Source organism: Lonchura striata, chromosome Z (assembly GCF_046129695.1).
Source record: "Lonchura striata isolate bLonStr1 chromosome Z, bLonStr1.mat, whole genome shotgun sequence".
In the NCBI taxonomy this organism is placed as follows: domain Eukaryota; kingdom Metazoa; phylum Chordata; class Aves; order Passeriformes; family Estrildidae; genus Lonchura; species Lonchura striata.
Genome location: NC_134642.1, coordinates 72,738,555 through 72,763,317, shown reverse-complemented (window position 1 = coordinate 72,763,317; position 24,763 = coordinate 72,738,555). Strand labels below are relative to the sequence as shown.

At 39.6% G+C, this 24,763-nt stretch overlaps 1 protein-coding gene across 1 annotated transcript; it reads right to left on the bottom strand.

Annotated features, from left to right (window-relative positions):
- On the bottom strand, window positions 1-24,735 carry LOC144248201 (3'-5' RNA helicase YTHDC2-like). Its single transcript, XM_077790124.1, has 27 exons — window positions 24,561-24,735; window positions 23,842-23,932; window positions 23,276-23,469; window positions 21,477-21,676; window positions 20,703-20,869; window positions 18,160-18,262; window positions 16,832-16,988; window positions 14,523-14,630; window positions 13,282-13,430; window positions 12,757-12,892; window positions 12,278-12,404; window positions 11,255-11,320; window positions 10,277-10,461; window positions 10,030-10,126; window positions 9,866-9,953; window positions 9,686-9,766; window positions 9,166-9,248; window positions 8,139-8,244; window positions 7,882-8,001; window positions 7,256-7,528; window positions 6,636-6,762; window positions 5,987-6,192; window positions 4,498-4,693; window positions 3,281-3,390; window positions 1,563-1,852; window positions 990-1,167; window positions 1-190 (listed from the first exon to the last, which is right to left on the bottom strand). The coding sequence occupies exons 1-27, from the start codon at window positions 24,733-24,735 to the stop codon at window positions 146-148; spliced, it is 3,858 nt and encodes a 1,285-aa protein (XP_077646250.1). The 3' UTR covers window positions 1-145.
- Window positions 24,736-24,763: the final 28 nt, after the last annotated feature.

Genomic DNA, 24,763 nt, shown 5'->3' with positions numbered 1-24,763 from the left:
CCACTGGTGAACAGTAACAGTGACTTTAGTTAACTTTCTGAAAATGCTTTATCCAGCTGCAGTTCTCTCCTTATCTTTCTCCAGTTCTTCTCTCAGCCTCCTTGGTAGCAGCCTTGGAGAGAGCTCTTGATCAGCTTCTTGCCTCTCAGCTTCTTTTTGCTCCTTTAGCTAACAGGCCTGCTGTTAGCCCCTTCCACAGTAATTCATCCATGAGGGGCAGGAAACAAGAATAGGGGGCAGGAAGCAGAATAGGATTAAAAAGCCTAGTGATTAATTAGAATTGGTTAAAATCTGACAGACCTTGAGATGACACCAAAATTCATCATCCTAGAGTGTAGCCTACAGCACACTACTCGCATTTCTATATTCGGGAAACATGTTTTCTTCCTTTTACGCTGTCTTAATTTAAAAGCTGAAAGATTCAAGAGGAATTACTACATCCTCCAATGAGTCCATGAAGTTTCCTCTGAATGATCTCCTTTGTGTTACTGCAGTCTACTATTCAAGTATATAGGGACAACTGTCACAGTAATCTCATTAAAAATGTGTGCTTTGTTAAAATAACCATCACAAAAATCAGTCCTAGTAAGGCAGGTAAGACAGAATCAGTATTGATACTGAAAATCTATTATGAATGCAGAAAAAGGCAGAATCCAAAAACTTCAGAAGTATGTATATAATATACTCATTTAGTTGAAAAAAACTTACACGTTTATTAGAACAAGTTTGGGATTTTTTTTAAATCTCATTTTTTCTACTTTGGATAGCTTTACCTCAGCAGTCCATAAATTATTTTTGCTGTATTAAACTAGTGAAACAAGGATATTTAGTCTAGATTTTTAAATTCCAGAAGGAAGTATTATGCAGTGTTACAAATGAAAAGCTACGTTAGATTCCTAATTTATCAGTAAAATACCTAACTGCAGAATGATATCAGCAAGAAATTCTATTATTTTGGAAGAGCAGGGTAGTATGTTAGAGAACTCTACCTTTCCAGACACTGGAGAAGAAGGAGTAGCACAGGGGCTGGAATAGCTACTGCTTTCTGCAGGTTTTACTGAGGACTGAGCTGATCTGTCATCTGAGGATTGTCCGGAGAGCAAAATGTCTTTTTCTTTGTACTTCTTTGGCTGGTGGAGTGCAGGAGAAGAAGATTTCACTGAAACCCTACAAAGGACATACCTTGAGTTTCACAAGCAGTCACTGAACAATTTACATCGACCTGTCCACCTACAGCATGACCCCATGTATTACAGCAACTACAACATCTATTAAACCTAACTAAAAACTCATACTGACCATTCATTGCTTTTTAATGCTACTGTTAAACTTCTTCTGCTACTTCTCAAACATCACAATTCATGGACAATATTCCTGACTGCTCTCTCAAACAGCAGCCCCAGGTATGAAATACTTCTCTTTGGGATTACAATGCAGCATACAACAGTATAACACCTTCCAAATGTACTTCCACTGTTTTCACCTATTACTAGCAGAAACTTAAGTGATACTTGTATACATAAACTGCAACCTACAGTAAGCAGAAGACCTCAGCATCTTACTTTTCAGCATGAGAGGAGTCAGACAATTCTGTTTCTGTTGAGCTTTTTCTGCTGCTGGTTGACTTCCATGTAGATGCCAAAGGAAGTTCTTCACAAGTCACAGGCCTTGGTCTCTGGCCAATTCCTGAAGGCTGCTGCAGACCTGCAGACTGTTCTTCAGCACTCAGAACAGCTGTAATTGCTCTTACAGTTGTTTCATCAACCTGAGACCACAGCTTAGAAGGAGCTCGCATACGACGCAGAAACAAGCTGTGCCACTTCTGCCTGAGCTGCAGCAGCATACCAGCAGCCTGCAATGAATTCCAATTCTGTTAAATACTGATGAAAATTAGATCACACAGGTAAGAGAACCCTGTCTTTTCCCTATCAAGCAACACCTGGCATTCCAATATAAACAGAGCCCAGAATTGAAGGCAAGACTAAGGTCTTGGGGAAGGGGAATAATCCATATTTAAACTATGATGTTAATTTGCTTTCTTTTCCTTGGGTACAAGGTCATTTTGGAAACATTTCATTTAGCTCTGTACTAAACTTAGCTTTGTATTGTAATTCCACAGACTTTTTTTTTCCTTCTTATCTTTCAAGAAAACTCAATCCTTTCATGCTTTATGCCCTTCCTCTCAAATCAGTCTCTACTCATGCACTCTTCAGTATAGTTGATGGAAAAGAGCTCTAAGTGATATTTTTCTTACATCGACACCTGGTCAAGTGTGATGACTAAATTCAGAAGACTATTGTCTAATTCTGCTACCAGAAACGCTTCCATTACGATAAATTTTTAAAAATCACTCTTCTGGACATGACTAGGAGAGAGAGTATTATTATTAGAGTTGGTAAAGTTGTGTGTTTCATGACCCATAAACTGCAGCCACAGCTCCTCAATGACATAAAGACTTCTATTTCAAAGAGGATTTGAAATGTATCCTTCCAAAATCTGACAGCAACTTTCTCTCAGCAACTTCAGCTTCAAGTGCTCCTTTTTTGATCTGATTTTGGTTATCCTCTCAGAGAAAGAAGAACACAATATGCCAATGTGACTGTTCTCTCAGCTCCTGTCCAGATTTTAGCTTATCCCAGCTTGTGCTATGGCCTGATGGAGCACCATGCAGGCAGGACAGGAGGCCAGAAGGAGCAGAAGGGCCCTTATGCTGTCACTGTCACCTGCAGCTTGCTGTCCCTTGCAGTCATCATTTTTTGTCTGCCAGTCTCTTCAGAATCTGCTGACTTGTGGAAAGGGACAAAACTGCCAAGCTCAGATATAAAACATCATATTACCCAGAAAGTTTTTGAAACAGACCCAACAGCATCTGGATTGCTGAGGCTTTCCTGCTCCCTTTTGTGAGAGACAGGACACCCACACCAATATGGAGGAAGAGGGATGAGCACTCTCACTGTTGACTTAGGTGACTATTCTCTTTCTTTCTGCTGACAGGTAAAAGAAGAGAAAGGTATGGGTGACAGGTGATCAAACACTGCAACTTGGATTTTGAATACACAAATTCATGCAACAGACAACTCTGTGCCAAAGGGGATTGAAGCCGTTTAATTCTTAATGAGCTTGTGAAGTAAAGGTTAAATCACAGAGTACCTAGTTCGAGAGACCCAAATGGACCATGACATTCTTGGAGAAAATTCTTGGCTACTCAAATGTTACAAAAACCTTTTCACATCTTTTTACAATTCCTCTACATGAAGCAAACCCAGGAGTAATTTCTTACTTCAGGGTCCAGTTTAAGATGGAGCCATTCATCCAGCTTCAGCAGTGCCAGATCAGCAGACGTCCTGTCCTCCATCTCACTGTCGCTGCTATCATTAGATACCCCTCCCCCTGAATTAAAGACAAAAGGTTCATCAGAATTTCCATATTTTTTCTACTATTATTTCTATACAAAAACCCGCATACTACTGTATTACCAGCAATATTTTTCCTTCTAAAATTGACTTTAAATGTAAACATTTGTAAAACTACCTCTTCTTTTCTGCAAATACACTGCAAAGTCTTTGCTCCAGATAGCAGCAATCAAGTAGCCAGACCTGCTGAAGGTCCTACTATGTAAAAACGTGGATTGATATGATGTGACCCAACTCATGTACCTTCACCAGTTTTCACAGGCCACTATACAACTTTTGCCTAAAGCTGTTGGCAAAATCACACATGCCTCTATTTCCTAGTAAAACAGCAGATTTAAAGACCCAGTAAGAAAAAAAAAATATGTATGGCTATTAATTAGGATTCTTTATTTTTCTTAAGTGCAATTCAGTCAGCATGAGTACTACTCTAAGGTTCACAGTTTAAAAGCAAGACAGGAAAGCTTTAGAAATAAGTTGGACTTTTAGTTTGATTCAAACTATGACAACTAGAAGCAGTTATTTTTGCTTCCATTCCAACAGGACTCAATTTAAATGAGAAAAAAAGAAGGAAATGTAAATATATTCTCTATTACTTACAGTTAATAGTACAGTTAACTGAAATTAAAAATTATCAGTAGAACATATCTTGAAAATGTATGTGTTAGCTAGAAGCAACATGACTTGTTTGCCATACTGATTGTTTCTAAATTATTCTGTTTGAATAATCTGGTTCAATGATTCAAATAAAGTAGTCTGCAGAAAGAGAACATGCATACTACACTTCTCAGTACCAATACTACAGTTCTCATTAGATATTGTGGCTGCATTCTTTCCTTACAAACTATACTGCAGTTTCTGAGACCCTACGACTGTGTAATTTATGGACTTGAATAGGTAAGGAATCCCAAAATGGAGAGATTTGTTACAGAACCAACAAACTCTTCCTGAATAGCTACAGGAATTATAACAGCGCTGTTTCCAGAATCAGCCAATATATGTATTAAATATTACTGAAAAAAAAGCTCTGCATGTCACACGCTGATGTATACCAATGGAAACATCCCAAATCCAGACTCCAGTGTACCTTGAAAGGATGAAGATGCCTGCAAGGCATTACTTTGCAGTCTGGCTGGTCCACAGAAGAGGGCCACGGTGACAGGTGTCACAACAGAGCAGCACCTGATGTTTGCTGTCTTGTGAGCTCTCGTCATTTCATCATATATAAGCCAGTCTGTGGGGAGGGCCTGGATGGCTGCAGCTTGTCCATTTGCTGGGGCAATCTGTGGAAGAGCAGGTAAAACCAGGCTATTGTACCCTCTACCTGTAATTAATGTAAATTTGAACGTATTTCTCATTTTATCCGGAGACACTGTGGGTGCCTCAACCTGGCAGTGCCCAAGGCCAGGCTGGGTGGAGCTCTGAGCAACCTGGACTAGTGGAAGGTGTCCCTGCCCATGGCAGGGGCTGGAATGAGATAAGCTTTAAGGTCCCTTCCAACACAAACCATTCTATGATTCTGTATTTTGAGAATTAAATACATGTACAATTATATACATATAAAAATATACATGCATGTTGCTATCATGCTGGCATGGTAGTGTGGAGGAAGGTTTTAGAAAGGCCTTGGGAATGGTAAACAGAGGAAAAAGATACATTTATGTATGCCCCATTGTTTTAGGAAGGCCCTGGAAATGAGAAACTGAGGGAAAAGATACATTTATGTATGGTCCATTGTTTCAGGAAAGTCCTGCTTCAGCATTCCTCTCTAAACCCCCTTTCTCCCCACCCCTGAGCAGTTCCCATTGGACCTGGCCCCTGGGGCGGTTCTGATGTGCCTAAGATGAAAACTGTCTCTATTGTTTAGACCTTAACTCTTAATTCTGCTGTATAAAACTGTATCTGGGCAATAGCCCGGGGCTTTTGGTCCCTGCAACCGTTCAGGCAATACAACCTCTCTGGACAAGCATACCATTGGTCTCTCTTGGTCTCTTTATCTCGAATCCTAGCGGCGACTGAGGCAACGCTGCCGCTCGGACCGTGCTAACCCAGCCCTGCCTGGTGAGCCCAGGGCAGCGGGACCGCGGAAAACCCCGGCCCCGAGAGGGGACAGCTAGCCGGAGGGTCCCGGGGGGCCGGGGAGGGACGGGGGACAGCAGCGAGAACCCCCCGAAAGCCGCACATGCACATAAAAAAGTGTGAGAATTCAACCAGATTCATCAATTATCCTACCATGGTAAAACAAAATATGTTGTTTTAAAAAGAAATGTTAAAAATGAGTTTCAGAGAAAAACTTGCTTTTAAGAATAGGGATCATTATATCTTTAAAACAATTTTATAGCAGGGCAGTTTTTTTGCCTTTTTGCCTTTTCCATCTAGAGAAAGGACTAACTGAAACGACAGAAAAATGAATCAACTCCAATTCTATCAGCTGGGTAGAACAGTATTTTCTAAAGCTGTAGTGTTAAATGCCTATACTGCTTTTGAAGTACTGACAAACAGGAAAAGACATTTCTAAAACACGTGACAGATTTTAGTGCCCTTTTTTTTGAACTATGAATTCAAAGTGTCTTTACCTTTTTATATTGAGACTGACCAAGAACAGAGGTAGGATGAAATCGCACTTTCTTCTCCTTTGGTTCCGTCAACACCAGGCTGTCTCTGTCTACATGCACAAGATTGGGATACATCCCAGCCACTAAGGCACCTTTAATTACAGCCCAGTTCTCAGAGTTAGTATTAACATCTCTAATATCAGCTCCTCCTCTGGCTCTCACAAAACCTGACAAATGAAAGAGACAAAACAGTGCCATGTTACCTTGTGTTTGGCTCTCAAAAGGAGTCAGAAACAAAAGGTGAAATAAATGACTTCTTTGTTGCATTTTTCACCACTGCCAACCTTAACAGCACCAAGAAGAAACCATTACACTGAAATCCTTCCTGATAAGGGGTTTCATACTGACACAGAATACCACTATTTTCTACAATATAAAGACATTTCCTATGGGAATAATTCATTAAAACATGAAACGCAGTGGCATGTGGAGATGAAGGTGCTTTCAGTTTGATCAGGCACAATTCCTCATCTGCACCATACCCTGCATGAATGTGTGCATGACAGTGTATTTCAAATTAAGGAAAATTACACCAGTGAACATGATTTTTGTTACAATTTCTATATGCTTGACTTTAAAACAACGTTAAAATTGTTTCCAACTTCTCTACCTGAGGCTCTAAGCTGGCCAAGCACCTGTGTTCTCATTCCTGCAATGATTTCCATTGTGGCTCGGGACAGGAAGTTCTTTTCACAGAAGGCTCTCTCCCAGCCATCACTGCGTGCCTTCTGCCATGCCTGAAAATGTTTTTACATTTGCCTATTAATTTGAAGGACTTAAACTAAAAACTGCAGGTGTTTTTTTAAAGATTACATTTATGTCAATAAAATGAATGCAAAACCCACTCTAAAAGTTAATGTATCAAACCAGATTATTTTTTCTGTTCAACAATTAGATTCTCTTTATGTGCTCACTCCAGTGATGATTATGTCAAATTAAAACAATAAATAAAGATCATTACATTAAGATCATGATTCAAAGTTCAGTGTAGTAGGATGCAAAGAGGCACATTGTTGAAACATTCAAAATTTTCTAGGGTTTGAAACAAAACATACTACAAAAAGGGTTCCCTCACAAATTTATGAGTCCAATACACAGGAAAGGCACTAGGCAAAAAGAAAGTCTTCTCTGAGGACTTAATCACAGTCCGCCACTCTACATCCAACTGGTACATCTGCATTTTGCTTGGGTGATGTGCTGTGATTAGTACTCTCTGAAATGAAAGACTACCTGGAAAGCCCTGAGCAGGGCCATGTGGTCACTGAATGTCCCGGCAGCAAAACGCTTCCTGCACAGCACGGCTGCACGCTTTTGGGAGGCCAGCGTGGGCAGCACAAAAGGGTCTTGGCAGGCAAGAGCACAGGCAATGGTCAGAACAGGATCCAGGCACTTCAGAACTACAGCATACAACACCATTTTACCGAGGTGTGGCTCTACAGGTAATTCAGTCAGCTGATAACCAAGCTCAGTGAGATCTTCCCAAGGGTCCAGGGCATCTATGGTCTGTTCATAAACAAACAAACAAACAAATAAAGGAGAGGAGGATGGGTACAGTGGACAAAATCAATTTACAGTGAAAGCAAAAAGGATGTGAATAATGGACTTTAACTAGACTTGTTTCCAAACACTGAAGAAGCAAGTCAGACTATTAACAGAGACAAGACTTTGAAGCACTCTCTTCCCTTGACATGGAAAAACACATCCCCACACACAAAATGAAAACAGACAACAAGCAAAACTTCAAAACATCCTTAAGTAATTAAAAACAGCTTCAGTACAAACTGAAGTCAGTAAACTGCTACACCACAAATTTGGGATCAAACACAATTACCATCTAAACTTATTCCTTTTCTGACCTTAAGCATATGCACAGCATTTCTCACAGTTACAGCAGGCGGAGGATCAGGAGCTTTCATAAGAAAGTCTACAATTGGACAATTAATTGGAGCCAGAATTTTTGTGTACAAACAGATCTCCTGCAAGGTAAAAGGCAGTACAAAAAAAGATTACCAAGATTTGGAAGCAGCCGCCAAACACATGATTTGTTGCAATTAGTAGTATGGTTTGAGGACATTGTATTTTTTAAAGTTATAGTTTCTAACTGAACATGCACCTGAAGCGGCAGTCTTAGAAGTTCTGGAGATTGAAATTCCAACATATTCTGAAATCGGAGCCTGCTGAAGAGATGAAAGCAGACCCCAGGCTGACAGCGCCCAGCCCTTGAAAATAAAATATGGGAAGTTGTGAAAATGAGGATTTCTTTCTAAAAACAAAACCAAAAGCCAACAAACAGACACAGAAACTCAGAATGGAAAAGAAGAGGCACTACCATGAAGAAAGTGTTGTTAGGTCACATGCAACATGAGAATTTCCTAATCATTAATTATTTTTGAGAGTGTGGCAATTTTTTACTGTAATTTTAACCCAACACTGAGAAATCTGGAGAAAGAAAAACAAGGCTTTTCTAATGTAAAGTGCTGTGGGTTTTTTGCTAACCTAAGACCAGTCCAAATCTCAATCATCCTTTGTTGTAAGGAACCAGTTGCAAACTTTCTTGCTTCCCCTCACATCCCCTAAACAGAAGTTATCCTTGGAGTAAAAGGTAGAATAAAGATGAAGTAACTTGTGAGTGAATGAGGGAGGAATGAGCAAATTCTCTCAGTCATATACATCTATGTGCATACATGCAGCTTAATGCCAATATGATTGATTAAACAGGCATTTGTTGCTACATAAACTTCTGAGCCCTCCCCCACAGTGCTGGGAAGAATATAATCATGGCCTGTTAAGTCATGGATAGCTTGGAGAAAGTGAAATAGGCAGTCCTCTGCCCATACACATGATGTGAAAACATTGTGACTGCGGGTGCTACGTGGGAGAAAGAGGAAGGAGAACAAATTAATGGGGGGAAAACAACCCAGACCTTTGGGAAATGCCTGAGCATCACTTTTCTACAACTTGGGAGATTATTCCAAGGAAATACATGCTGACGCCTACTCGTCTGCAGAGAACCAGTGTTGGCCTCTATGCAACACAACACCGGAATAGGCCAGAAACAATTACTATGTTGTGTGGTTTATTCTAAACATAAAGGACTGTGCATATCTGCAAAATGGGAACCACTATGAGGCATTTATTACCTGCCTTTTCTCTGGATAGCACTGGCTTTTGAAATCCACCCCATTTTTAGCACTGTAGCACAACTCAGTGCATCAAAAGACTTCTAGAAAAACAAAGAAAGGAATACAAACTGAAAACTCAATAGGGTACATGAAATACAAGTTACTAGTTAGATTACCAACAGGAGTTTTCTAAAAAGTATGAAATAGTAATATATACAGCAGCTTCTGAGACAAAGGTACCTTCTCAATTTCAAGTGAATTAATGAGGGTATCTCCTTTCTAGTATCTTAATGCTCCACAAGTTTTGAAATTCAAGATTTTCAAGGTTTTTGAGACGGATAGCTTACAGTATTTGTCTTAAAACAAATTCATGTTGAAGCCTTTCAGAAAGGACTGTTGCCTGACAGGCACTAGCTCTCAGCTAGTAAAAGCTTTTTCTCACTTTACTGTAAAGTAATAAAAAAAAAAAAAAAAGTTCTCCAAAATTTATACACTTTGTGTTTTAGAATCACACTAGGAAAATTTAAGGCAGTCCTACCTCTTTCACCTTTCCTGAGTCAATGACAAACACCACATCATTGACTGTTATGCTGGTTTCTGCAATATTAGTAGAAAGAATCTGCAAAGAAAAAACCCAAAACCACCAAAACTATAATAACTGCAAAAGCAATGGCAAAATAGGTCATTGTGGCATTGGAAAAAGTCCTCTAATACTTGCAATTTTGCGGATGCCAAAAGGTGGACTTTCAAGCACTTTCTTCTGGTCCAAAGTCTGCATACTTGAATGAAGCACGAAAACTTGGTATCTAATGCAAGACAAAAGGAACATTTTAAGGATCCTTAAAAGAAGCAATGAAAAGCCACAGTAACTAAAGGTTTTACCTGTGAGCATTATCAGAAAATCTCTTGTCATCCAAAACAATGCGGTCCCTCAGGCTCACTATCTCATCATACCCAGGAAGAAATATTAAAATTGCTCCTAAAAAAGGAAGTGGGTTTGCAAAGTTAAACAGAAAATTCAAATACATGTCGAATAGCACTCAGAAGGTTTTAACATCTGTGGATTGCTGAAAAAAGAGCATGATTATCAGAAGTCAAATCCACAACCACTGGTTAGGTATTTACCTACCTGCATCAGAACTATGACAGATGCTGTGAAGTAAGTGCATTATCAGATCCAGATCCACTTTTTCATCATCAAAACTGTGATGGTAAGCTGTCAGTAGCTCTCTGTCCTCTGCACTAAGGTCACTAGCACTTTTTTGGACCAGGGAACTGGAACTTTCATCCATGTTTCCAAATCCAAATGAAGCGCTGTAACAGGAAAATACACCAGAATCAAGGCTGCCCCTTCGGGTTTGCATTGAGCCATCAAATCAAACTTAGATTGAGACCAACTCAATTCAAGACTGTTGGTCTTGAATTCTGATGTTTAAGTGTTGCAGAAGGGAATCACCATACTATTACTGTTTACTGATTCCAATGTTAACCCAATGAAGGATGCCACTTTATTTATTAGTGTTAACTTTAGTTTTCTTCAACTTCATTGAAACACAACCATAAGCAAAGGAAAGTATAAAGATACTTCTCGTTTATCTGTTCAAGTAAAAATATTTGAGAGATATGTCTTCTCCAAAAATTTCCCACTAGCAGAAACTACACTAAGAGAAATTATAGTAGAGATAATCTTTACAAAACACTACCACAAGTATGACAACTGTAAGTTAATCAGAAAATCATTCTTGAATGGCCTAGTGTACACATTACTTCTGCAAATTTTCTTTAATATGCCTATTGCATATAAAAAATATAGATAAAAACACATTACAGATTTGTTTCCAAAATAAGCATGTGAAAAGAAAATGGTACATAGTATAGAATTAGCAAGTTGTGCAAGCATAAACAATATGCTATTGAGTACAAACTTTTTTGCTGTTTATTTTTTGAAATACTCCTATTCTTAAAAAAAGGTATTGCTATTAAGTCCAGATTTTAGAGCATGAAAAGCTAAAACCTGTTCTGATTAGAAGAACACAAATCTCAAATTTCCCATCACAACTCTATGTATATCATATACAACTCATTCTGCAAAACAGTTACAGCTTACCTGTAGGATTCCAACAGATGAACAACCTCTGTCTGTCCAAAGTGCCTAGCCCAGTCCACAGCCATCCTGAAATAGTTGCACAAGTATTTTTATTAGACTTTTCACTTCAAAAGATGCATATGAAGAGCACATCAGGAGAGGCAATTGACATCAGACTTTTGTACCCATTTCTGTATTGACATCAGTACTGTTATTGCTGGATCTGCAACTTCCCATTTGAAAGTGCTTGAATAGGTGTTAACAGCTGACTTTTAGGTGACTACAGTTCTTTACCACAACAGAATGTCAGTTTTACACAGGAGCAAACATGCTCAAGGAAGTGAGGAGGAAGAAGGTGCCATTCCTTTAAAAATGGTGCAGAGATCAGACCTGCCTGTTTGCAGTATCCTTGAAGTCATCTCAAAAAGTCACACCCCAGGCATAACATCTGGCTATTTCATGTCTTTCAGAAGCTGTCCTCACTATGCAGTTCACCCTTTTAACTTTAAATTGCATTTCTTCCCCAAGTTATTCAAATGTTAGTACCAAATATCAGACCCCTGGAATCCTAATTCTTATCATTCCATACTACAATTATTTACTGTACTTCCCTGTTTATATGAAGACATACTCCATGACCACAAAACCTGAGTTTCTACAGATCCACAAATATTTTTACATGCTACAATATATTTAGAAACATAACAGAAAGATCTTCTGATATGTGTAACTCCATGAAAATAGGAATTGCCAAATATTTTGGTTCAGTTCAGTAGATTACAGTTGTTCTACTAACCAGTATCCTAAACAAGACCTACTGAAACAAAATTTATAGCTCACAATCAAGACCATGTAATTAAGAATTCAATTTAGAATTTACAGAAAACAATGTGATTATCAGGAGTTAGAAATTGTTGAGGCTGTCAAAATCTATAGTTCTTACAGCAGTGTGATAAGCTAGCAAATTAATTTAGATGTTAAAGAATTTTCTTCCTCTCTCCTATATTGACAAATAAATCTATCTTTTGGTTTCTCTGTTTTTACCAGCCATTAGATGATTTGCAGTGGATACTTGCTCCCATGCTGATCAACTGTTCTACTTGACTCAAAAAGCCTCCCCCTGAAGAAATCATCAGAGCAGTCGCACCAGTTTCACTGTGCCTATAATCAACTGAGAAATAAAAAAAAAAAAAAAATCCAGCAAACCCAGTATAAATGTTATTTTTTCATCTAAATATAGTACAAATACTGCTTTCAAATTCCAGCCCAAAGAGAATTTGTTTCCTCACTTTATCTCTGAAGTTAGTTCATATGAATTCTACACTGTTTTAGAAACACACTTCTGTCAATACTTCAAAACAATAACTAACTAAACAACTCATTATTTCTGCTAGCCCTATCATTTTTCAGTCAGCATCAGAATGCAAAGGTAACACCATTTGAAACTGGAGATAAAAGTAGCCATAAAAATCTAAGTACATCTGAGGTTGCTCTTTTCTTATGCAATAACACATGAAACTTACCACTGACATTTTCAGTTAAAATAAGATTTAACAGCTGAGCAAACGAATCAATATCTTTATGCAACCAGATGTCAGAAAGACAGGAATCCATTTCTTTTACTATCCACGGTTCAAGGCAATTCACATCTTTTTCAGTCTGAAGATAAAAAACAATATTGAAAGCTTAATCTTTTCCAAGAGTTGTCTTTATTCTCATACATTACCCACAAAGAATTGCAATGGTTATTTTTCCCAGCAGCCACAGAAACCCAGCACTCAGGTATCAGTTCATGCATTGATTTTGTCATACGCAAGTACGAACACAATGGCAGTCGAGCCATTTGATCTGAGGAAAAGCTGTGTGCAACCACCCGAACTGAAGAGCACACTTCAGCTAGAGCCGTTCATCCTCATCAAGTAATCTTTAAAATACGTTAATGTCCTGAAAGATTCAACAGAACTTTAGAAAACAGATTTTAAATGGCTAGTAATACAACACAAATATAAACACCTGTAACATCTCTTCCGACTAAAGAAAAAACTTACCAGTTGATTAAATACTGTGTCACCGCCATCATCCAACCGTTTGTACTCCTCATTTGTCCTTGGAACCGATTTTTGTCTCCGAGATGTCCCTTTGTTAGTGTTATCTTGAGCTGAACACCACTCAGCAAGAGTGTTCTTCTGTTTCTCTTCTAGAATGCAAAGTATTCCCCAAGAAAGTTTTAGAGTCATATTTATTATCCATTGTTTTCTACTAAAAAAGTTAGTCACAGCAGGTTTTACCAAGTTTTACCCATTCAACATCTTTTTTTAGTCTAGAATGCTACTACCAGTCCAACAGAAATGACATGTTTAAGGGTACCCAAAGTGCACTGCACCAGGGCTATAAAAACGAGGTAAAACCCAACACTTTGGTGTTTAACCCCCCAAACCTCCATTATTCCAAACTACTGCATTCAAAGTATCTTCCTTAAGTAATCACCTTCCACACAATCTCAGGCCAGATCTTTTTCCACAAATGGAATTCTGAAGACAAGTGATACAGTCCCTGCATGTAACAACTTACTTTTCTACACCACTGGAAGAAACATCAGAAAACACCAGTGTCCTAACTGAACTTTTCTGACCCCAGTGATCAGAGATGAGCACTGTGATCAATACCCAGTTAGGACTGGATATTGAATGTTATAGCTTTGGGGTTTGCATTTTTTACTTTTCCTTTAAATAATCACTGGGATCATTACTTTCAGTTGCCAGGAAAACTTCTGAAGCAGTATCTACTTAATCAACTTAAAACCAATGATGTTTAGCTCAAGAGTGTTAACACTTAAAAAAATACATCCATGCCTGAAGAAAGCAGTGAAAAATGTTACTGAAGGGAATACCTTGTCCATTTAGTGCAAGATGTACAAAATCATGCCTGCTTTAATAGCTGCACTTTAATTTGCACCCAAAGGTACAGAGCATCCTATGCTTCTTTAGCATTCATGTGGGCAGAGCCCCCAGTTATATATAACTCTACAGCATAATAATTAGAAAAAAGATGACATTCATCAACTGAGTGAAAACAGAATGCAACCACTGAATCAAAGTGATCTTTTTTCTTTAATTGCATAAACTATTTCCATAATGTAAATATTGACAGCTTAAAGATACTTGCTGTCATCTAAATCACACTCATTTAATCTCCTGACTCTGGAATTTCAACAGAAAATAATCCTGTTAATTGTTTGTTCAATCAATGATTCTCATTGCCAACCCTTAGAATTAACAAGTCCACTGACCTTGCTGCTTCTTTTCTTTGTACTTCACCATCTCTTTGTTTGTATACCCAGTGCTTCGTAAAATGTCCTCCAGAAACATCTCTTTAACTTCAAAAGGTCTCCCTTGGACTAAAATAGAAAAAATCCGTAAAAGATCATATATTCACCAGCTTCACTTACAGAATTAATTTTTTAAAAAACTACCTTCACTGGAGTTTATTTTTCTCGAAACTGTACAAAACAAAACATTTCCAAAATCAAATGCCACCTTGTTTCTCCTCAACCTCTTCAATTTTATGAAGTGTTCCAGCAGATGTTCGTAAGATTGACAATTATTAACTACAATTTTTTTTTAAACGAGAAAAAGAAAACAGCTGTTTTTGTTTAGGCTTACAAACAAGAACTTGCCATGTAAGTCTCCCATCTGGATTAAAAATGTAATTAAATAATAAGCAATTAATACAGCTTTTTGCAAGGTTCCACACAGAGACAGTAAATCTTTGTACTGAACTCCTTTCTTTTCATGAGAATCATGTGAGAAGGCAGCCTTATCTCCATGTCCTCTACTAATTCAGCAAAGCTGAGCTTTCTTTACTGAATACTTCTTGACAGATGAGACATCCCAGCGGCCTTTACCTTCTGATAATTTATCCTGATCTCTTTTTCAACAGGACTGTTTTCTAGACCTTATCTGTCGACATTGCAGGATGCTTTTTGCATGAAGATTAAAATCTCTACATTTTGATTTCTTGTTCCTTAACCTGACTCAGGAACACTCAGGATTTTCCTTCAGAAAGAACAATCCACAATTCACATACTTTTAGAAGCTGGTCACAGAGGAAGCCTTCCAACACTGATCACAAACTCTGTGTACTACAGCGATCCACAGCCACAAAATGTGGTTTCTGTGGTCAGGATTTTGTCAGCCGTATTGCTGAAGGAGACTCAAACCTTGTATATTAAATTAACAGACAAAGCCACTTCTTTTAATTCTTAAATTAACCAAAAAAAAAACCAAAAAAAAAACCCCAAAACAACAACAACAACAAAAAACGGGAAAAAAATATCTTTTGAATTGTTATTGGCCTGTTACATAACCAGCACAAACACTGTGGTAAATTGGAGAGATTGGGAGAGATTGCCAGCAGATTTTCCAACACAAATTGACCGATCTGAAAGAACAGGAAGCTGCAAAAAGACTAAACTGGAAAGTCATACAACAATCATAACCGAGGCACTCCCTTGCAAAAAAAATTCAAAGAACATGAAATCACGTGTAATTTCCAGATTCCTGTCTCCAACAAGCTGCAAACCTTATTCAACTGGGCAGAAATTCAAAACTGAGAACTAAACAATTCCATCTGCAAAAAAAGGAAGGAAAAAAAGGTTTCCTCCTCACAAACATTTGCTAAAATAAACCAGTAAGCAATCCCATTTCCTAAAACCATTGAGATTTTTTTTAAAAAGGCTGACATGCAGAGAGTCTACCTGATTGTCAGATAAAGCATTTCTCTTAAAAGCTACTTTTCAAAACACATTAAAGTTGGACATTACTGTTGAAAAAGTAAGAGGATTGCAAGGTGCCAGAGGAGGTCACCCATGCAGAAAACCTGCAAGCCAGGAGGGTGGGGCAAAAACCGCAAACCCACAAAAACCCGCAATCTCCCACGCATTTACATTTTGGCTTTACTAAAGATCAGTCAAATGAAATTAAACCAGCAAATAATGGTAACTTTTCTTTGCATTTGAATGTAGTCTAACTGCAGGTAACTGAGTCTGCAAACAAACTAAGCAAAACTGGATGTCTTTTCTGAATATTTACCTAGATGAACAACTACTAATTTTCCTTAAATCAGAGAATCATGTGATTCTTTTTTCATGTGAAACCCAATCTGCCTAAGCCTGTATTTCTGAACTGAACTGGTACAGTTATCTGTGTTTTATCCAGTAACCAGTGACAACCTTCACAAAGCCTGAAGAGTAAGATCCTACTGGAATGCACTGATATATATCACACTCATGTAGCTCCTAAGTCCTGTATCAGCATGAAGACAGAACTTCAATAACCTCTTCCTACTTCTTCAATTAAGAGTGGAGGGGGGCAGGATGTACCTGCATTTACAGAACTCCCAGTGACTCAAACACTTCACTTTGAATGAGGTGCAAACAGTCAAGAAACAAGAAACCTGCATACAGAAAGAACAAGGATTCCTGGAATTCTCAGTGTATTAATCATGTGCCTTTACTCAGAATAATTTGCTACAGTTTAGTAAGATCTGTGAGTCTCAGGGCAGGTATACTCAGACTTAAGAGTTAAGATCAAGACTTACTATGTATTACTGGGCAGCTTCCAAAATACCTAATAAAGAGATTTGCATCTAGAGGAGCACTAGAGAGAATTAGTTTTAAATTATTCTGGTTTTGCAGCACATCTCTCAGTTTTATTAGCAAGAAGTCACTGAACCTATCCCTCTCATGTACTTCATCCTGTAACAAAAAGGGAAAAAAAGAGATAAAAAACCATCACAGATTCACAACTTCTGACAAAAACAAACTTCTCTAAAAAAAAATACATGTTTTGGTGGCACATTACAGAGGCCTTAATATGTGTGAGTCTAGTTTAAGTAATAGGTTTTTTTTAAAAAAACTATCCATAAAGAAACAAAAATGCCTCAAAAAGTTTTTGTCAGCGCTGAGTGCATTGCAATGCTGAAGCTGTAAGCACCTTAACTTTAGAGGCTAAAGTGAGTATCTGAAACCTCTCTGGTTTTGTATTTGAAGCCAAATTTCAAGAAAACACCACAAAGTACAAATCTTATTTTAATAAATTCTCACTTCACCACTGATAAGCATTTAAAAAAATGTATGACACCACATAATCAGAAAAACAGACAAATTGCTTAGACAAGTCATACACAAAGCCTATAAGTTAAGGTACATAACTGATTAATCATCTTTTTCATTCTTCTGTTTTGATTTATATTATGAATGAAGGAAACAAGGAGTCAAAATACAAAGTTTGTAGGCTGACATCAAGAATGTATAAATCATTCTCATGCTTTTTTAACTCTGATAAACAGGCAGGCACCTAAACTTACCTTTTCATCTTCAGTACTTAAGTCTTGCCAAAAACATTCTAGTTCCCTTTACTTATTCAGTTCCATCATAGGAATATTGACATAATCACAAATGAACAATCTGAATAGTTTGCTAGCAATTAGACTCCACATTATCTAGAAAACTCTGGGCAAACAAATGGACTGAAAACCTGTATTGCTAAAACAAATGGTAAGAGAAAATCTGACACAATCACATTGAACCACATCAAGGTAAGCCTCCCTAAGGATTTTCTGCTGACCATGGAAGTTCAGAAATATTTACACTTCTGTCCCTCTCCACTCCTCCTGATTCCACACTTAACCATTGGCATGAAAATAAGATATTTTTACAGGAAAAACGCAAACACACAGAAAAACACCAAACTGCACAAAACATGCATTCTACTCTGAGGACTCAGAAAGTCTTTGAAGTTGATTCAGATTCTACCAAACAAAAACACCTAAAGTGCTCAGCAAATTTCAGTAAAACAAATGAGGACCTCATTTTCCAAAGCAATACATATTGCTCCACCCCACATGAAAGACCACAGGATGCTCACCACAATAACATGGGTCACGGTGGAGAGAGTGCTGTCTCCTGCCATCAGCGTGCCAAGGAGCATGTCATTAGTGCAGAATGTTACCAGCGTCTTTGGAGAAACCCTATGGATCACATCACAGAGACAACTCAGGGGTTTGCACCATTTAAAGCTTTCCATGGATCAAAAATTAAAGCAGCTGCTGACCAGAAGAGAAATTACAGTTCTCTCCTCAAAAGATTCATGCACACCACTTGTTTTTAAACTATGCCTTTTCCCAGACATTTCCTAACAATTTGTAGTGCTTGCGCCTCAAAACTCTGGACAACGTATTAATTGAAAGAATAAGATTCAATATTAATAACTAAGGAAATAAAAGAAAACTGTGAAGAAACCCTGCACGTCATTCATTTTACTAGAAAATTCCATGTGGAAAACCAGGTTCCAATTCCTCAGCCTGTGCTTGGATATAGCCTTTGTACTTGTCTACACGTGGTGGGATGAGCCTGTCTGGACGCCAAGTGCCTACCCAAGCCACTCTATCTGTCCTCTCCACGGGCAAGAGAGAGGAAACATAACAAAAAGACTCCCAGGCCCCAGAGAAAGATAAGGAGAATGTGGGTCTCTCCCACGGGAAAGTGGGCTCTCCACGAGCTTCTCCAATATGGGTCCTTCCCATGGGCTGCAGTTCTCCAGGAACTGCTGCAGCACAGGTCCTTTTCCACAGGGTGCAGTGCTTCAGGAACAGTTTGCTCCAGTGTGGGACCCCACAGGGTCACAATCCTGACAGCAAACCTGCTTCTGTGCGGCTCCCTCCCCGGGGCCGCAGCTTCTGCCAGGAGCCTGTTTCAGCACAGACTTCCCAGAGGATCACAGTCTCCTTCAAGCATCTACCTGCTCCAACACAGAATCCTTCACAGGAGGATCCCTGCTGCACCACAGACCTCAACGGCCTGCTGGGCCACAGCTGCCTCACCATGGGCTGCACCATGGGCTGCTCTGGCACCTGGAGAATCTCCTCCCCTCCTGCACTGACCTTCCTGTGTGCAGAGCTGCTTCTCTCACATGCTTTCACCACTCTTCATGAACTGCTGCCTCTGTTGTGCAGGTTTTCCTCCCCCATTCCCCACTGTCCCAGAGGCACTATCACCATCACAGATAGGCTCAGCCTTGGCCAGAGGCAGGTCTGTCTTGGCTGGCACCGGCTCTGTCACACACGGGAGAGGCTTCTGGCACGTCCTCACAGAAGCCTCCCCACAGCTCCCAAAGCCTTGCCTTGAAGACACAACTCATTACAGCTGACTAAATCACAGAGGCATCTGCTTGATCCTCTGGTTTTTCAGGAGGTGAAAATACTGAAATGTTACAATTCCATACCTGGGGCACAGTTAGCTGTCCCAATAAAAACAGCAATTCTCACTACTCCCTCTGCTACTGCCATCCTAAAAGAGCTGAAAAGTTCCTCTGTACTGTACTCTACAGCTTTTCTCTGGAAGACAGTTGAGAAAACCTTAAAAATTATGTTTCTGTCTTACTAGAAACACCTCTCAACATCTCCACTCCAAATTTCTTTTGTCCACAGCTCAAAATATTGTTATCTCCCCCTTTCAGTGTTTCCCTGGAGTAATTGTATTGATTTTTCTCAAGCTGGATTTTCTGCACTGCTCCCAGTAATTCTACCATTTTCACCTGACTTTGCTCTTCTTCTGCCAGCATAGTACTTCCATATATTAATCATTCGGCTTATTTGTGACACATCTTCACCAGCTCTTCTAATCTCTTAATATCCTTGTGAGCTTTCATACACATATTTGAATTCTTATTGTGGCTTCATTGTTCAAGTGCATTCATTTTCACCAGCTATGTGTTATCTTTGTTCACTCAAGCAACACAACCTTTAGCCATCTTCTGGTCACTCATATCTCAACTGCTGGCCTTTCCCTGAAATGTCATTTCGCTACACGGTGCAAAGATGTAAAAACCCCAAACAATCCATTCATGCTCTGCTTTACAGACAAATTCATCAAGTGATACTGAAACCTCTACTTTTACATCACTTCATGTTTTAAACACAGCAGCTGAAGAAGAATACATTTAATCCAGGCTAGACTGATAAATAATGCTCAGCTTCATCAGTCACATTCCAATTTTTCTGTTTTCCCTTTTATGGCTCCTATCAACTCTCACTACATAACATTTGTTACAGCATGCTGGTTTTCACACCTACCTTCAAAGCTTGCAGACCTTTTGAATCCACACATGTTAAAAGCAGAGAGAACGGGGAAAAAAAGAAGAAAGTGTAGACTTGATCTGAAAATCAGACAAGGATTTCCATGCAGAAGAAATCAACAGAAAATACCTGAGATTCAGTTCTGTAAGACAGCCTTCTACATGAAACTGCAAAACACAGGAAGAAAGCCATCCTTTTCACTCTTACGTATTCCTTACCTGCAGTAACGTATCCCATCTGTGAGGCTGCAGCACAAACATACTGCAGTTTCAATGTACACAAGATTCACAAGACCAACACAAGATCAACCGACACTTAGAAGTACCATTGGTACCTGCTCTCTAACCGGATCTGGTAACCAATTGTCTGGCCAATCTTCTCTCTTCTTTCTGCTGCCACTCTTTCAGCCACTGCAACAGCTGCTAAACGTCTTGGCTGAGTACAAAACACACGACAGGGAGTTCCATTCTTGTAGCAGTCATCAAGGATAAATTGAGGGATCTGTAAAGAAGTGGTTCAAATTTGCTTTTTGAGAAAGTCACAGCTTTGTTAGCACAGGGAAACCATTAACTGCATATCAATATTGCACATTGCAAAAGACTTTTCATTACAATTATCATAGCAAGCATATCTGAATCAGCAGAAAGTAAATTTCTAATTATAACCTATTTAGGTTTTTTTTAAAGAAAAACCTTACAGTGCCTCCCTCCTGCTTCAGAGAAATCTAAAAAAAAAAACCAAAGCCCTGCAGATAATCTCACATTTTAACACAAAAAATAGATTACTCTGGATACTAAGAACAGAACTAGCCTTAGAAGAAAAAGGGTTATACAAACATCACAGCTACTTTCCCTTCAATATTTTGTATTATTTTAATGAAAAAATGGTATCTACCAGAAAATTGTAAGGAATCATTTTTGCTTCTAGTACCTATCTAGAGGCTTAGTGTTTCAAAAGCAACAAAATAAATTGGAACAACATTTTCAATCACACAGGAAAAGGAAAGCCTTGAAACAGCATCAAAGTACCCCATATCACAAATGTTACACAACTGGCATTAGTTTAGAATAAATACTGTTATAGTTTTTATTTCATTGAAGCAACATACCTGCGTCGTTTTTCCTGATCCAGTCTCTCCTATAATCAAAACAATTTTATTGTCCTTTATGGTTTGGACAATTTCTTCCTGTTTTTCAAGAACTGGTAGTGACTGCCTGAAGGAATCAAACTCTGATTCCCCTCTTTTCCCTGGGACCTGGGGGATACCATCATTAAGTCGACCACTTGTCTTGTTTACTTCTTTCTTTTCTGTGAAGACAAGTTAAAAGGTCATTTATGCAGACACAGAGGAAGGTCACAAAAACACTGCTCAAAAATTGTACTTAAAAATTAACATTGCTGGCTTTTTATGCATCCCTGTGGGTAAAGTGACAAACCCATCACACATTTAGATGTCATATTTATAGCATGTCCTGCAGTGCTTGCAATAGATATTTTTCAAAACAGTTATTACTTTCATAGGTATTTTGAAGAAAACCAGACTCTTCCAGAGCATTGCTCCAAGTCAAAAAAGCCTACAAAGAGCAAAAGGAGAAACAAACTAAACCAGAGAATATCAGCCTGGCGTATTTTGGTGGCCTTTGTATCTGCGCCCACATTTCACACCTGCAGTTCCCCCTAGAAATACACACTGACAGAGTTAAACCTTTAAGCTATTCCACACGTTTGCCTGAAATCATACCAATGCAAGCATGCTGTATCAAGAGCCCTGGCCCCCACGCAGCAGTGCGATGTGTTAGAAAGCAGTGCATAAGTAGCCAAAAAACAGGCACATCTTCTGAGGGAGCTACTTCACATCCATCATTGCAAGTGCTACTCTGTAATTCCTTGAGAATTATTCTCTGGCAGAATGAAAAGTTTGCTGTAAACTCAGTTATACATATGTAATGCCATTAACAGATTCATATTCTAAATTTCAAGCTCTGTTGTACCAAGACAAACAGACTAAGAGATCAGGAGAACTAAAAATACATTCTTGAGATGCAGAGAAAGGCAAATATTAGACTGTTCATTAACTTATCCCTTACATTCCTAAGACATTGCATTTCAGCACTTTTATTACAGCTTCCCTCTGGTTCATATAACAATCCTATTAAACAACTAAAACAATTGGAAATAACAGCAAAGAAAGCACGTCAAGAAGAGACACCACGTATCAAAACCATGCAATTAAACAAGGCATACTGGTACAAATGTTTTCTGTTCACTACACCCATCTCTGCACACAGAAACACAGTGCAACTCTTCCACTTGTAGCTGCTAAAGCAATAATCTAGATGAAAACCTTGCTTTTAAAAAAAAACCCAACATTTCGACCAAAGTTTGTCTTTCCGTGAACTCTTCCATATTCAAGAAATCAAGAAGTCTGGACAGTAGTCTCTTAAGGACCAAATCTATTTTGTAGAGATGAAGAAGTAAAAACTGAAATTTTTGATTTATCAAGCACATTAATTTCTATAAGCAGAACAGACAACCTCATTTTCTAATATAGGCATTCTTATGGCATCACAGTAACACTGACTCTTCAACCCCACCTCATAGTTACTTCTGTGAAGCCACATTTCAAAATGTGCTTCCAAAAAGATTTGGCTGGAACTGGCTCAAAGATTCTAAATTAACACAACACAAGGTGGACATCTCAATGTGCATGATACGACTTCCCAAATTCCTCACAGCACCAGTTATAAAAGACCTTAAAAGTAAGGAAAATTAATGCATTTGTTTGAAGGTGTCTGTTAGGACACCAGAGGGGACAGAGCAGGAAGAGGTTTGTTTTGTCACTGGGTTGCAGGTGGTTTCGAGTGGTGTCGATGGACAAGTCCAAATCAGAACACATGCTGAACGTACCAGATTCAACAGCACAGGCACTTCCTCGCTCTGTCCTTGGCAGGAGCTCCGCGCGTTCCTTATTTGTGACGGGAAAGCGCTGAATTAGGCTCCGAACGGCGTGTTTCGTACAGAGAGCCAAGTCACAAGTCATGACTGCGTGTGCCTCTGACACATCCTTCTTCCTTACAGTCAGGTATCGATTGGCTCCTTTTCTGTCAGGGGGAGGGAAAACTTATTTTAGGAAAAAGGAACCTACTCTAGGTTAACTTTTATCTGTCAGGGTATGAGATGCTAAGCAAAATCTTTGGAAAAAAAACAGAAATCACAGTGAGAACCTTTTTTAGTGGAGCCATTAAATCCACAGAGTATAAAATCATGCTGTCCCAAAATGCATGTCACAAGCTTTTCCAAGCATGCATACAGCAATGAACAAAGATGCTCATATCTGTAGCTACTTTTACACTTTTTTCTCTAATACTATTCCTTGCAGCAAGTTGAGGATGTTGAAAACATCAATCAGGTTATCATTAGTCTTGAAATTCTACCATCTGCACCAAAGAACTGAAAACTGTACCCCGACTCACCCTTTGCTTTTAGATACCAGTCCAAGAGACTGACAGAGCCGGTGAACAAATGCTCTTTCAGTACTAGTGAAACTAGAAGGAAATTCCATCTCTAGAATGATAAATAATAATGAAAAGACAGTAACAATGCAACAGGCAGTAATCTTGACAACTCAACGTTACAGAACACAGAATTGTTAGGATTGGAAGGGAGACCACCCAGTGCAACCCCCCTGCAGGGTCACCTGGAGCAGGTGACAGAGGAACACATCTAGGGTTTGGGATGTTTCCAGAGGGGGAAATTCAATGCTTTCCCTGGGCAGCAGTTTCAGTGCTCTGCCACTCTCAAAGGAAAGAAGCTCTCCCTCATGTTCAGGTGGAACTTCTTCTCTTTGAATTTATGGCCATTGCTCCTTGTCCTGTCACCAAAAAGCCTGCACCGCCTTCCTGGGACTCATCTTGGAGATATTCATATGCATTAGTGAGATCCCCTCTCAGTCTCCTCTGGGCCAAACAGGACCAACTCCCACAGCTCTCCTGATGCGAGACCTCCATCTCAGTGGTCTCTGCCGGACCCGCTCTATCAGCTCCCTGTCTCCGTGCTGGGGAGCCCAGAGATGGACACAGCACCCCAGCCGTGCCTGACCAGGGCCGGGCAGAGGGGCAGGATCCCCTCCCTGACCCGCTGCCAGCGCCCTCCCCACACCCGCAGCTGCCCCGGGCCGGGCCGTGCCGCGCACCCGCCTCGTCCCCGCTCCGGAACCGCTCCAGGGCCAGCTGCGCCGCTATTGCCACCACCTCGTCCACGCCGGCGGCCCCGAGGGGCTCGGCCCGGGCGCGCACCGCGGCGGCGGCAGCCCCGTCCCCCGCAGCCCCGCCGGGCTGCCGCCGCGGGACCCGCCCGTGTCGCGACATGGCCCCGACACGGCCCCGCGCGGCCCCG

Coding starts and splice junctions, on each gene's coding strand:
- LOC144248201 (XM_077790124.1), bottom strand. CDS start 24,735: ATGTCGCGACACGGGCGGGTCCCGCGGCGGCAGCCCGGCGGGGCTGCG. Junction 18,263..20,702: donor CAGATCCGGTTAGAGAGCAG/GTACCAATGGTA, acceptor TGTGATCCATAG/GGTTTCTCCAAAGACGCTGG. Junction 6,763..7,255: donor CCCTGCTCAGGGCTTTCCAG/GTAGTCTTTCAT, acceptor AAACATTTTCAG/GCATGGCAGAAGGCACGCAG.